General features: G+C 54.0%; 1 protein-coding gene across 1 annotated transcript; it reads left to right on the forward strand.

The window, feature by feature from the left end:
• Positions 1 to 4,254: 4,254 nt before the first annotated feature.
• Positions 4,255 to 8,702, forward strand: NKX2-8 (NK2 homeobox 8). The gene is made up of 2 exons (XM_066611652.1): positions 4,255 to 4,414; positions 8,233 to 8,702. The coding sequence occupies exons 1-2, from the start codon at positions 4,255 to 4,257 to the stop codon at positions 8,700 to 8,702; spliced, it is 630 nt and encodes a 209-aa protein (XP_066467749.1).
• Positions 8,703 to 13,413: the final 4,711 nt, after the last annotated feature.

Below are 13,413 nucleotides of genomic sequence, written 5' to 3' on the forward strand. Positions count from 1 at the left end.
GCCCTTGTCCATGTTACACGGTGCAACCAGAGCTGACTACTGCCGCTGTGCCGAACAAAATATGATTTGGCCACGATGTGAGGCAGGCTGGAGAAGCACAGAGTCCACTTGACTGAGTGACCTGCTAGTGCAATCCTGGCAGGAAGGCAGGACACACTGTTGTCCACTGCGATTCTATCAGCTGCTGGGCACCAACTTCTCCTCTTCAGTATTCAGCCATCCTTATTGTCTGGCAAAGGCATAGCCTGTTCTCTTTATTCATGCTCCTGGCAGTCAGCTCTGTGGAGCCCAATGCGCGGTTGGCAACCTGCCAAATGTATCTTTCTCTGTACTGCAACAATTTGACGTCATCACACCATTTCACTGGTGCCGCTTTTGGCGTCTGGCCCCTGCTCAGAACTACTCCGGCTTCCTTCCTCTTGGTTCACTATTTCCCACTGGAACTTTCACCAACTGCTTTTCGTTGGGCCAAAGCCCCCCTGGCTCTCGACAATGTGCCCTTTGCCTGCTGAAATGAAGAACAGTCGTCCTGTAAAGGAGGGCAGGACCTAGGAGTGGGGGGTAAAGGGAGTAATTTGCACCCAGGGTCAGCTTCAAAAAGGAGGGGGCCCAGAAATTTCCTGGGATCTGACATTTTCCAATATCACCCAGTCTCAATGCCCACGCGGGATGCTGGGGGCATTACCGTGGGCACATGGTGGTGACTATTGTCACAAGCCATACACACCAGGCCCAGGAATACATACATTCGGTAAGTCATTTCTGCCCAATGTTGCGTATAAGCCACAGGGACCAAATATGTACACCTGTGGGCTGGGCAAAAATGGTTTAACCGTGTCATATCTGGGAAGAAACCCATCTACTACAGTAGCTCTTTGGACTGTGGATCCACTTACCATAAAGGAATGTAGAGGAGCTGTTATGTATGTGAGTATTATCACCTGTGGGGAAAGCAACAGGTTATATGTGATTGGCTGTCCAATCAAGAGGGATGCAGGCTTGTTGGAGTTGTATATGTTGGCATCCTTCAGTCTCGGAAGACTATGGTGTCACACTCTGAATGGTGGTTCTGGAACAGAGTGTCCCCTCCAGTGCGCGAAGCCTGGGTAAAGTAGGTATGGAGGATAGGCTGTTACCCATGCAGCAAATCCCCCCTCTCCACGTCGCTGAAATGGTCCAATGGAAAGGCAGCTGAAACGGTCCAATGGAAAGGCAGAGGCCAAGCGTGACTGTGTTCAGCCATGAACTGCCTCAGGGACTCGGCTCCGGATTTTGCCTCGAAGTTGACTCCTGAAGCCTTTTCCATAACTGGATGTAGCCACAAGGCAGTGGAGGTTTGGGATCAGAGTTTTCCTTCTCTCAGATGAGCTGCCTTCCCAGGCTAAGGAGTCCCATCTACCCGGTGGCTGTTTAGTCACCTCTTACGACAAGTACAGCCAAACTGAGGGCCTATTCTTATCCCCAGCCCCCAGGGGACGGAGTTGTATATATATCTGGGGTATTTGTGTATGTGGGTGTGTGATTTTAACTCATTTGGAGTAGGAATAAATTATGATGGAACTTTTATTCAAGTCTACTGATGCGTGAGACCCACTATATAACAGGAGCTCAGCCACGCAGCTGCTGCTGAAGTCAGTTTTTGTGTACACATAAGAACATAAGAACAGCCCCACTGGATCAGGCCATAGGCCCATCTAGTCCAGCTTCCTGTATCTCACAGTGGCCCACCAAATGCCCCAGGGAGCACACCAGATAACAAGAGACCTGCAAGGCCTCCTGGGAATTGTAGTTAAGAACCTAAGAACAGCCCCACTGGATCAGGCCATAGGCCCATCTAGTCCAGCTTCCTGTATCTCACAGCGGCCCACCAAATGCCCCAGGGAGCACACCAGATAACAAGAGACCTGCAAGGCTTCCTGGGAATTGTAGTTAAGAACATAAGAACAGCCCCACTGGATCAGGCCATAGGCCCATCTAGTCCAGCTTCCTGTATCTCACAGCGGCCCACCAAATGCCCCAGGGAGCACACCAGATAACAAGAGACCTGCAAGGCCTCCTGGGAATTGTAGTTAAGAACCTAAGAACAGCCCCACTGGATCAGGCCATAGGCCCATCTAGTCCAGCTTCCTGTATCTCACAGCGGCCCACCAAATGCCCCAGTGGTGCATACACAGGACACTTTCCATTCTAGTGTGAGCCTAAATACAGTGATACTAAACTCCTGCAATGATTTTCTATATTTGAACGATTTTAGAGAGACTCGCAGCCCAATCCTGTGCATGTCTACTCAGAAGTAAGTCCCATTACAGTCAATGGGGCTTACTCCTAGGAAAGTGTGGATAGGATTGGGCTGTTGGTTTGGTGCATTTGGTGTTCTGTATTACTGTATCTAGCTGCCAACGCCAGGCAGGCAGGTAGACCTGAGCTTTGCATTGGGAAGATTGGTAGACCTGGGCACCAATTCCACTTTCCTGTCTGTTTTGCCCCCATTCTGCCTACCCCCATTGCCACCCCCCCACTCTATTTCACCCCCTCCCTCTCTGGGAAGGGTCCCAGAAGAAACTTTGTACCCCTTGATAAAATTCCTCTCAGAGCCTCCCCCCCCCCCCAGAAACAACCTGGGAGATGCCTGTTTGCCAGCTTGCCAGGTCCTGTGTCCGGAAGAGTCTTGCTCTGCAAGCGTAAAGCTGACACCCACTTGCAGGAGTGGTCACTTTCTTCTAACGAACTATGTTAATAGGAAATATCTTGTCCCGCATGGTTTATGAAGCCACGTAACACTTTGAGACCCAAATCCTAACCAACTTGGCAGCACTGGCATAGCTGTGCCAATGGGGCCTGTACTGAGGTTGGATGGCAACCTGGCATCCTGAGGTTGGTTGGCAATCCACGAGGCCCCCTCAAGAAAAGGGAATGTTTGTTCCCCTATCTCAGAGTTCCACTGCCCTTGACTCGGTGCTGGAAAGTTGGTGAGGATTCTGCCCTCAGGCTGCAAGCCTATACACACTTTCCTGGGAGTAAGTCCCAATGAACACAATTGGATTTACTTCTGAGTAGCATAGGATTGTGCTGTTTGCTAAGTTGACCTGTGTGTGTGTATGTGTGTTACTCCCCATCTTACAGGTTGAAGAGGGAGGTTTTATAGAATTACAGTAATACTTACTAGCATGTTCCACTTTTTGCTTTTATGGGTGGCTTCTCCATCTTCCGGAACACTTGCTGGCATCTTACACGAAAGTCAGTCTCAGCGGCCTCAGGGCCAAATGCTCCCCTTCAAAATCCATTTCAAATCTATGCGCTTGTATTTAAGTCGATTACTTCCAGTTAATGTGCTATGCTGAATTTACTTTCATTTTTTTCCTGAGAATGTAATCGATCTCCGCTTCTCAAAAGAAATGCCATTTGATGCTTATAAGGTCGGTAATGATGACCCTCTAAATAGGCTTACATCTTGGAGGCTGGAGCCTGGGTTGCCAGACTGAGCTCCTGCTCAGAAGTCAATGAGTTGCACTGAGTTCTCCGGACTTTACTTCCGTGTAAAGCCTACTTAGGGCCGGGAAAGATAAAGATGGATGGTGCTTCGTGGGGAAGAGAGGATCGCCCTAAAGAGGGCATTTGGTGGATTGACACCCGAGAAGCCCCCAGTATCTGAAGGCAAATGACACACACGTTCTCGAAAAGTGGTGGAGGCGGGTTTTCCGGCCCCCAAAGTGGTTTCCAAGCACGGAGAAGAAAACAAACAGTGACTAAATTCCTGCATTCTCGTGAGAAGGGCCGGGAGGGAGGGGGTCATCCAGGCAGCGGGTAAGCCCGGACAAGCGCTGCGGATGTTTGAGCGAGGAATCACTTTGTGTGCTGAAAGAGGGGCGGGGGGGCTGGCGAGGGGGGCTGTTGGTCCCCACATACCACCCAAGATGTTATTCACGGCTAACAATTACCATTATCTGTCCCCACTTTGGCCTAATCAGACAGAATCTGTAATACGAAGGCCGCTTCCTGCTGGCTTTGGGGAGGGGGCGGGCGGGGGATTCTCTGGGGTGGGGGAGGTCGCCCCTCTTCCCCTCAGAGCGTCAGCACTTGACTATTCAGGTACTTGGCATCCCCTCGACAGGGACGGGCTGAAAGCGGCCGCCTGTTTACGCCTGTTGGTATAAACAGGAGCCCCCTCGGTAAGCGACACTAATCTCCGGGAGGCCGAGCCGAGCCTCCGCGCGGCCTCCCAGCCAGCCCCCACTGCAGGCGGGCACCCGGGCCATGGCCACCGGCGGCCGGGCCAGCTTCACGGTGCGCAGCCTTTTGGATTTACCGGAGGCGGAGGGCGAGGGCGGCCCCAAGGAGGAGCGGGGCTCGCCCGGCAGCCTCGGCCTCTTCCCCTACCGCGAGTGGGTGGACGCCGCCCGGAGCCACTATCTGTGTGAGTGGGGAGGCGCCCCGGGTGGAGGGCGCGCGGTGGGAGCGGCAGGCGAGGGCCAGAAGGCAGGCTGGGGAGAGGGGCGGGAGGGGCAGCTGCCTGCGCGGGGGAGACCCACAGACGACCGCGAGGACAGCTGACCCGCACTGCAGGGCTACCTGCGGGCAGAGGAAGGCAGCGGCTGGCCCAGAGGTGCAGCTGATGTGGTGGGAACGGCTGTGCGGCTGGGCGCATCCCCCCCCAGCACAGACAGACAGACAGACAGACAGACAGAACGAACCACATAATAAAACAGATACACATTCCTCCCATTCAAAGCTTTCCTTAGCTCGAGTTTTGAAAATCTTTATTATATTTGGTTCGATTAATATTTTTTCTGTTTGCTGTAGCCCAGAATTGCTACCTTAAACATAGGCCCGCCCGTACTTGTGAGTGTATTTGTATAGGCCTAAAACTAGCACAGCATGACATACGGCTTTCCCCCCTTATCCTAGCAATTGTTCACCATTTACCCTAAGGTGTCCATAATTACAAGGGTGAGGGCCCACTCCTATCCAGTTTTCAAGCACTGGCGCAGCTGCAGTGCAACCCCAAGGTAAGGGAAGAAACGTTCCCTTTTGTTAAGGAGGCCTCTGGGACTGCCTCCCCACCACAGGATGCAGTGCATGCCCCATTGGCACAGCTGCACTGGCACTGGAAAACTGGATAGGATTGGGCCCTGAGTCATTTAGGGGGTGAACCTCTGTACACTTACTTGGAAATAAATTCCATTGAAATAACATAACTGCAGAATGTTAATTGGTTTATTAAATGGTTACTGAGATTTTCCTTTTTTAAAGAAACATGCTGTGTTCATCTATACAAAACATTTTTTTCCCCAGTTTCAGGTGGTATAGAAGCATAAAAATAGATTTATTTTATTTTTATAGACTTATATAATAGACTACAAAAAGAGATTTGACATTATTTTAATGACAGGAAAAAATAAAATACTGAGCTAATTAAAAAGTAATAGTATATATAGTCACAGTTGCTATCATTATAGCTACTACATGCTATAGTATACTATAAAATTATACCAACTACTGTTTATAGTATATTTTATTGTATACTATAGTATAGGTTCTATATACTATATATGATATAGACCAGGGGTGGGTAAACTTTCACAGATTACAAGCTGCACCTGCTGAAATTCTGTCTCTTACAGAATTGTTAAAGGTTCAGGATCCAGAAAGTGGAAAGTTTGCCCACCCCTGATATAAACAAAAGCATTTGATCCACAGTGGCACACCTCTTCTCCCCCCCCCCCTTTTGGTTTTATTTTTGGTTTGGGTTTTTTTGGTTTGTTTGTCTAGTCTGCCCCCAGACTCCGTTGCATTGCTTGAAAAACATGCTTTAAATTACTCCTAGAAATACGTATGCATTATTATACCACATCGTGGCTAATCTCAAGTAGTTTTTTTTTAACAGTTTTTTTCCCTTTAACAATATCCTAAGATGATACCATATCTCTTGATGCCCTATTTATATCCTTGTATATGGCAAACTGCGAATAGATTGAATTCATTATACATAATATATTATACACCCTCGTTGACGAGGATGATACTGATTTGGTTGGCAACCTTCAGTCTCGAAAGACTATGGTGTAAGCCTACAGCACCCGGGTAACAGTTGCTGCTGCTTTAAAATTAATCCATTCCTTCATCCAGGTTTCTCAAACAATCCAATTCACAGTCCAGTTACATTAAAACACTTGGGTTAAAACCAGATCTCTTGCACTGGGCTCTGACGATATGTAGAATACCATCAGGTCATCGTTAGCCATTAAAAACGAGGGGGGCCTATTGCTTTGAGCGAAAACATTCTGTCCATGTTGAGGTCTCCCGTTGGGGACAGTGTTAGGGTTAGCTGCATAACCTGCCCCCACATCGGTGCGCTTTGGCGGGGACCGTGACCCGTCCCTTTAATCTCACACTGCAGACAATGCAGGACCCCGTAGGCAGCTTTGCCGGGAAGTAAGTCCTACTGGATGCAATGGACTCCCAAGCAAGTATGCCCAGTATTGCGTGTCGGCCTCGGATTAAAGCAGATTCCATGGATTTTAAACAAATCCAAGCCCACAACGTGTTTCGATCTCCCTGCAGCTGATCTGAACTTCTTGCGCTCCTGCTGAAGGGGACTGTGGGTCGGGTTAAGAGGCGCAGTGCTTTGTCCTCATTCCATTGAAAATGACGGCAGATCAGCGAAACATGAAGAACCTTGCTGTGTGTGTGTGGGGGGGGGGGGTTTCTCCATTCCCGTTTGCAGGGGCTGTCGTTGGAGTAGAAACTCAGATCTCTCTCTCTCTCTCTCTCTCTCTCTCTCTCTCTCTCTCTCTCTCTCACACACACACACACACACACACACACACACACGTCGTGTGGGGAGCCTGGGTTCCAGAGGCGCCCAGTGGAGTCAGACTGACTCTCCCCACCCGCCCCTGGAGTTTCCTGCAGCCCCAGTTCCCTCTCGCTCGGGCGCCACTTCCCCTCTGCCTGTCCCTGTGTCGAGAGAGGATCGCGCGCAGAAGGAGAAGGAGGCCCTTTGGCCACCGGCCGCCTCCATATCTAGAGCAGCAACTGGGATCCCCCCAGACCCCGAGGCGTCCCCGTCCCTGCTGCCCACCTGGGGCACCCTCCCTGAGGGGCTTCCGCGCGACCTTTCCGCGAAGCCGGGTCGAGTCCCTGGAGTGCGAGGAGGGAAGGGAGACGCGGGGAGGAGAGGGCGGACCAGTCGAACCGCGCCCTGCGCTGCGCTGCGCTGCGCTCAGTCCGGAAGTCAGTCCAGCTGAGAACCCGCGGTCCGGGAAGCAGGCCTGCAATCAGGCCAGCCCCACAGCCCCCGCGTGCAACCTGGAAACCTCCCCACGGTCCGGGGGAATGACGGTGCCATCTGCGCGCAGACGGAGGGCTGCGCAGCGTCCCGTTCACTTCAGCGGGAGTCCGCACCGTGCAGGATTGCAGCGGGGATCCCATCTGGGGGGGTCCCTCCTCGCCCCTGGCCGGCAGTCACGTCACAGGCGCGCTCGTCCTGGAGAGCCCTTCAGTGGCCCTTCACTGCCTGTCTCCACGTTGGGGGGGGGGGGCACAGAAGGCGAAGCAGCGCCTGCAAGAGCCAAGGGCCCACCCTCTCCATTTTCCAGTGCCGGTGCAGCCCCGCCAATGGGGCGTCACTGCACCCTGTGGTGGGAGGCAGAGAGGCAGAGACCACCTCGAGGTGTTCCCTCAGTCGGGGCTGCCTTGCGGCTGCACCAGGGCTGGCAAGCTGGTTAGGACTGGACCCAAAGACTGGTAGGAAGCGGAGGAGAAACTGGGGAGGGTTAAGCCCGAAGGTCCCTCCCATTGAGCCCCAAAGACCACCTGCCCCGCAGAAGACGGTCGCAGCGCTGGCCGAAGACGCGCAGGCGGGGCTGGGGCCGGAGGAGACTGACACGGATGGATGGATGGCACCATCACACACACATCCACGCAGCACAAACTCTTCACAGACACCGCAGACCCGCGCGTGGAATCAATAATGCGGCAGAAGTGGCAGGGCGCGGCCGCCCAGGTCCAGGGAGGGCAGAGGAGCCCTTGCCTAGAAGGGGGTTTGGCAGGCGCAGCTCCACGCGGGAGGCCTTCCTGGGAGTAAGGCCCATGGGCGGGGATGGGCCTTACTTCTGAGCAGACCTGCACGGGCCTGGGCTCCCCGCCCTCCACCGGACCAGGGCCCCCCGCGTGGCTGCCCTTCCTCGGGCGCCTTCCTGCCGCACTAACCCGCCTGTGGTTTCTCCGCAGCTTCGGACGAGAGCGGCGCGGAGGGCATTGCGCGGCCGGCCGGCCCCTCGACGGCGGCGGCGGAGGAGAAGAAGAAGCGGCGGCGGGTGCTGTTCTCCAAGGCGCAGACGCTGGCGCTGGAGCGGCGCTTCCGGCAGCAGCGCTACCTGTCGGCGCCGGAGCGGGAGCAGCTGGCGCGGCTGCTGCGCCTGACGCCCACGCAGGTCAAGATCTGGTTCCAGAACCACCGCTACAAGGCCAAGCGCGCCCGGGCCGCCCCGCGGGCCGCCGGAGGGGGCGCGCCGCCGCTGCGCCGGGTGGTGGTGCCGGTGCTGGTGCGCGACGGCAAGGCGGCCTGCCACACCTGCCGCCCCGCCCCGGCGCCCGGCCTGCACGGCTGCCCGGCCTTCCCGCAGGCCGCCTCGCTGGGCCTCCTGCCCGCCTGCCAGCCCCTGGCGCCGCCGGCCCTGGTCTCCTGGAACTGGGGCTGAGCCAGCGCCTCCGCCGCGGCCCCGGAGGCAGCCCGCGCGGTGGGCTCGAGGCCGCCTTCTCCTGCTGGACGCTCCGCCTCAAGGCGCCGCCGGACTCGCGCTGGCTCCGTCCTCCGCTGGCGCCTTCGTCGGGTGGACCTGCGACCTTTCCGCGCTGGCAACGGGCGAGGGGGCTTCTGGTCTCCAGCCGGGCGGGCGCTTGTTCCGGTGCGCGGCGCACGCCTGCGGGGTCTGTCCAGGACTCCGATGCGGGCAACAAGACCTGCCGGGCTGACTCGCGCCTCCGTGTGAACGCGGCGGGAACTGGAACGCCCCGCCCGGGGCTGCAGCTCGCCCGATGCCCGCACCTTCTTGGCCTTCGTCTGACAAGTGGCTCGAGCACGTGGGCAGTGGCGTAGCTGGAGGGGTGCAAAGCACTGAGGTCTGCGGGGAGCCTCGCCGCAGCGTGCAAGCGGTCCCTCCCCCCCTTCCCCTTGGGAGCCATTCCGGGCGGTGGGAACAAAACGGAGGACCCAGAGAAGAGGCTTCCCCGCCCGGAAAGGCTCCGTAGGGAAGGGGGAGGGCCGCTTGGATGCCGTGGGGAGGCTCCCAGCAAGACTTCGTGCTTTGCACCCCTCCGACGAAAGCCCGTAAGAACGGAAGAGCCCCGCTGGATCGGGCCGAAGGCCCTTCTCGTCCAGCTTCCCGGATCTCGCAGTGGCCCAAAGGACGCCTCCTGGAGCAGGCGGGTGCCCTCCCTGGCAGCTGGCATTCGGAAGCAGCCCGCCTCTCAGTCAGGAGGCTGCGCGTGCCCCTCGGGGCTCCTCGCTCCCCACTGCGGGGGGCGCCGCCCTTCTCTGTCGGATGGAAAAGCGAAGAGCGAGTTCTCTGCGGGTCTTCGGAGCTGGAGCGTCGTCGCCGTGACCAAGAAACGGGGCTGCTGGCAAAGGAAGCCCCTGGCGGGACTCGCCTCTTGGGGCTCGAGAGCCGCGCGGGCGCCGGGCGGGGACGGCGGCCTCTTCCCAGTTCTCACACCGGCCCCGGGCGCGGTCAGATGCCGAGTTCGACCCATTTCAGACGTTCTGCCGGGAAAGGGGTAGCCTCTCCCTGCAGCCTGCTGCCCAGCCCGGCAAGTGCTTCTGCCTCTGCCTCCTTCCTCGGGCGCCAACAGCCGGCTGACCTGGGCAGGGCTGACCTCCGCCCTCAGCGGGGCTCGGGACGGGCACGCGGCAGAAGCGAGAGGAGGTGCCGCTGGACTCCGTCTGAAGGGGAGAGAACCGAACCCGCCCCGTCCCCTCCCCGCACTGCCCTTGAGCCCTTCACCTGACTGGCTTGGTCTGGGGGGCAGGGGGTAGGAAGAGGCCGTGCTGAAAACTCGTCTTCGTTGAGCACAGGCAGGCCGGCTCCGGAAGGACAGCTCAGCGCCTGCTGCTGAAGGAGATTTTTCTCCCTCTCCCATCAATTCTTTTAAAGTAAGCTTTCCCCAGAAAGGCTTCCTCTCCTGTTTTAACAGAGCACTGCTCTGCCATCCTCAACATCTACAAGACTAAGGGCCCAATCCTATTCCATTTCCCAACTGTGCTAATGGGGCGTGCGCTGCATTCTGCAGTGGGGGGGGGGGCAGTCATGGAGGCCCCCTTGAGGTAAGGGAGTGTTTGTTCTGGAGCTGCATTGCACCTGCATTGGTGCTGGAAAACTGGGTAGGATTGGCCCTAAACGGAGCGTCACTTGGCCCAGTCCAGTTGGCATACATGAAATATTTCCACTTTGCTGGAAGACCGGATCTGATGGGTTTTTAAAAACTTGGCTCTTCTGCAGAATCTCTCTGGCTTACTGGTTCCAGGCCTTTTCTTCAGAGTTAAGGAGTCTCCATGCACTAATACTTAAATTGCTTAAGCAGATGAATAACTGAGACGGAATCCTTTGCTTTGGTTTCACTGAAGATACAGTATTGCCCCATCCCACTACAGGACCATGCTGATTGTGTGCTGCTGGATAGAATTGAAATTCCAGGGCAAACTCATGGGCTGGAATGCAGAAAGGTTTATAAATTGATCCTCTTTGGCTGGGAATACCTCACGGAACTATTGCTGCTTGTGGAACAGCAAATCCCCTTTCAGTCCTCCCTGATTTCTATTGGGGAACCACTAGAGAGTATGTGGAATAGGCAGGTGTATTGCCTCTAATGGCAAATAATGTGAATACTGACCCACTTGTTTGGTCAAAGGCTGAAGGAGACTGGGCTGAATGAACCAGGTCTCAGCCTGGCTCCCCTGTTGGACTGTCTCCCCCCCCCCAACCCTGAATTAACTCTTGCTGCCACCTTTAATTTAATCAATTTAATCAGAGCAATTTAATCTGAAACTGAGTTCTTTTGAATAGTTCACCTCTTGCTTTGGACGAACCCATCACTTTCGCATAGAAGCAAGATCTGGGTCCCTGGTCTTGGTGGGCTGATCACCGAGATGTTGGCTCATGACTACAGCTGTGGTGGGACTTCTGTGCCCCATTGTTTTGAAGAACTGGGGCCATTGTGTTTGGCCCAACTCTGTGGGTGGTGATTTGAAGAAGGAGCCTGAGTGGGGAGCAGAAGGATCTTTGGGTCTGGCCTCTTGTTTCAGGAGTGGGGGAGGTGGACAGTCCCTGTTGTCACCTGTTCTTTTTGTATGTGTGTGTCTCAGCTGCTGGCCACCTTGTTTTCCATATGGTTGGGGTTATCTTCCAAGAATCTCCCAGAGAATCATTCCTTAAACCTCCTTTTGTCTTGTGAGTTGAAAAGGGCATTGTCAGGCCTGAAAGGGACCAGACAAAATCCGCAGTGTTTCAATTCAGGACTGTTTAATCAGTCCCTAGTGACAATTTTATGGGTTTTAGGCAGGACAATGGTATCTTTGAAAACCTTGTGGCCTTCAGGAAGACAAAGAGCTCAAATTTTATGGGCTTACAACTCCAATTAGAACCGTGCCAATGTGCAGGGGAGATTATCAGATTTGTATCATAAAAACCCTTTATAACAAATGATTGGTGGGGGAGGGGCTCTGATTTCCAGCAAAAGACTTTGTGGAAGATGGACTGGAAGCTGCAGTCCACCGGCTGATTTGCATCTTGGCCTCTTGGTGAAACCTTCAGTCTGAACTCCCAAGTAAGCTTGTGCAGTTTTTTCCTGTTTTTACTTCATGTAAATTAAACTGAGGCTGCTATCCTATCCACGCCTACCTAAGAGTAAGTCCCATTGAACACAATAGGATGTACTTCTGAGTAGGCATACATAGGATTGTGCCCTTAGGGTCTGAAAAAGTGGGTGTTTGTTGACTCAGCAAAAAAATATTTGCCTTCTAAACAATAGAGGACAGCAGACGGATTCTAACATGTTCTTGCTTGGAGAGACCTGCCATTGAACTAAATGGGGTTGAGAGCTGGCTTCCTAGTTACCCTTTCCAGCTGGCAAGGAGATTTCCCTGATGATTTAGCAGTTGGCCTGCTCTGCACAGTAGAGTAGTGGCACACCCGAATCCTTTTGCTGCACTGGAAGACTTTACAAGGTTAACTCATCCCAATGAGTGAGGGGAAGTCACTTTGGGGGATGTCTCATATGACCTTCCAGATCTTCCAGTGTGGTTGGGGCTGCTGGGAGTGGCACTCTCTGCAGGGATTCCCGCAATGATCAGGTGAACTGCAAAGAGGGCCCTGGGTTTCCTTGATCCCCCAAGGGAAACTTTCATGCCAGCTGCCTTCAGTGCTACTAGCAAATACACTCTCTGTATCATTGAGGACATGGGGAGATGTTGGAAGGCCCTTTTAAAAACTAACCTCATTCTACTCCAGCATTTCTCCACATGGCTCAGCAAGTGGGAGGTTCAGAATCCAGAATGGGAGAAACCAACATCATGATTCTTTCCATGGCCTCCTTCTCTCAGGTGCTGGGGCAATGGTGGCAAGAGGAGGAGTTGCTTGGTGGGCTCTGCCCTCCTGCCTGAAGGGTTTTGACAGTGTAGAGGGGTGTGGCAAAGTGACAGGCAGCAATTCCTGCCTTGCTGCTAAGGTGATGTCGAAGGGGCTTGTCTCGAAGGGAGGACAGTCCCCACAAAAAGGCAGCCTGTGACTGGGGTATGGTCATATTTTAACCAGCTCAGGTTATGGAGGATACAAATAATAATAAATAATAATAATACAGGTATTTATATACCGCCTTTCTTGGTCTTTATTCAAGGCGGTTTACATAGGCAGGCTTTATTTAAATCCCTTATTAAATAGGGATTTTTACAATTGAAAGAAGGTTCTTTCTTTCAAGAACCACTACATTCAGGTGTTTCATTCCGATCTGGCTTCACATTCTGGCCTCCATCCTCCCACGCTCAGAGCAGATGGAATAGCTCGGCTTCAGCTTGTCAGCTGCTTCAAGGTCGCACAGTGCCGGTGGCCTCGAACTGGCGACCTTGTGAATGTTATCTTCAGGCAAATGGAGGCTCTACCCTCTAGACCAGACCTCCTGCCCTCAATGCACAGTGTTTCCATTGGCGCAACAAAGTGGAGGAAATAATAACTGAAGCACACTGACAAGTAGGCAAAATAGCAGGTGACACTACTAGGAACAAGGACTTATTTCCAGCCATATGTGTATCACTTAGGGCTCAATCCTATCCAACTTTCCAGTGCTGATGCAGTCATGGCAACAGGGAGTGTGCTGCATTTTGTGCTGGTGGGAGAGGCAGTCATGGAAACCTCCTCAAGG

The sequence above is a fragment of the Tiliqua scincoides genome, chromosome 1 (genome assembly GCF_035046505.1).
Source record: "Tiliqua scincoides isolate rTilSci1 chromosome 1, rTilSci1.hap2, whole genome shotgun sequence".
Taxonomy (NCBI): Eukaryota; Metazoa; Chordata; class Lepidosauria; order Squamata; family Scincidae; genus Tiliqua; species Tiliqua scincoides.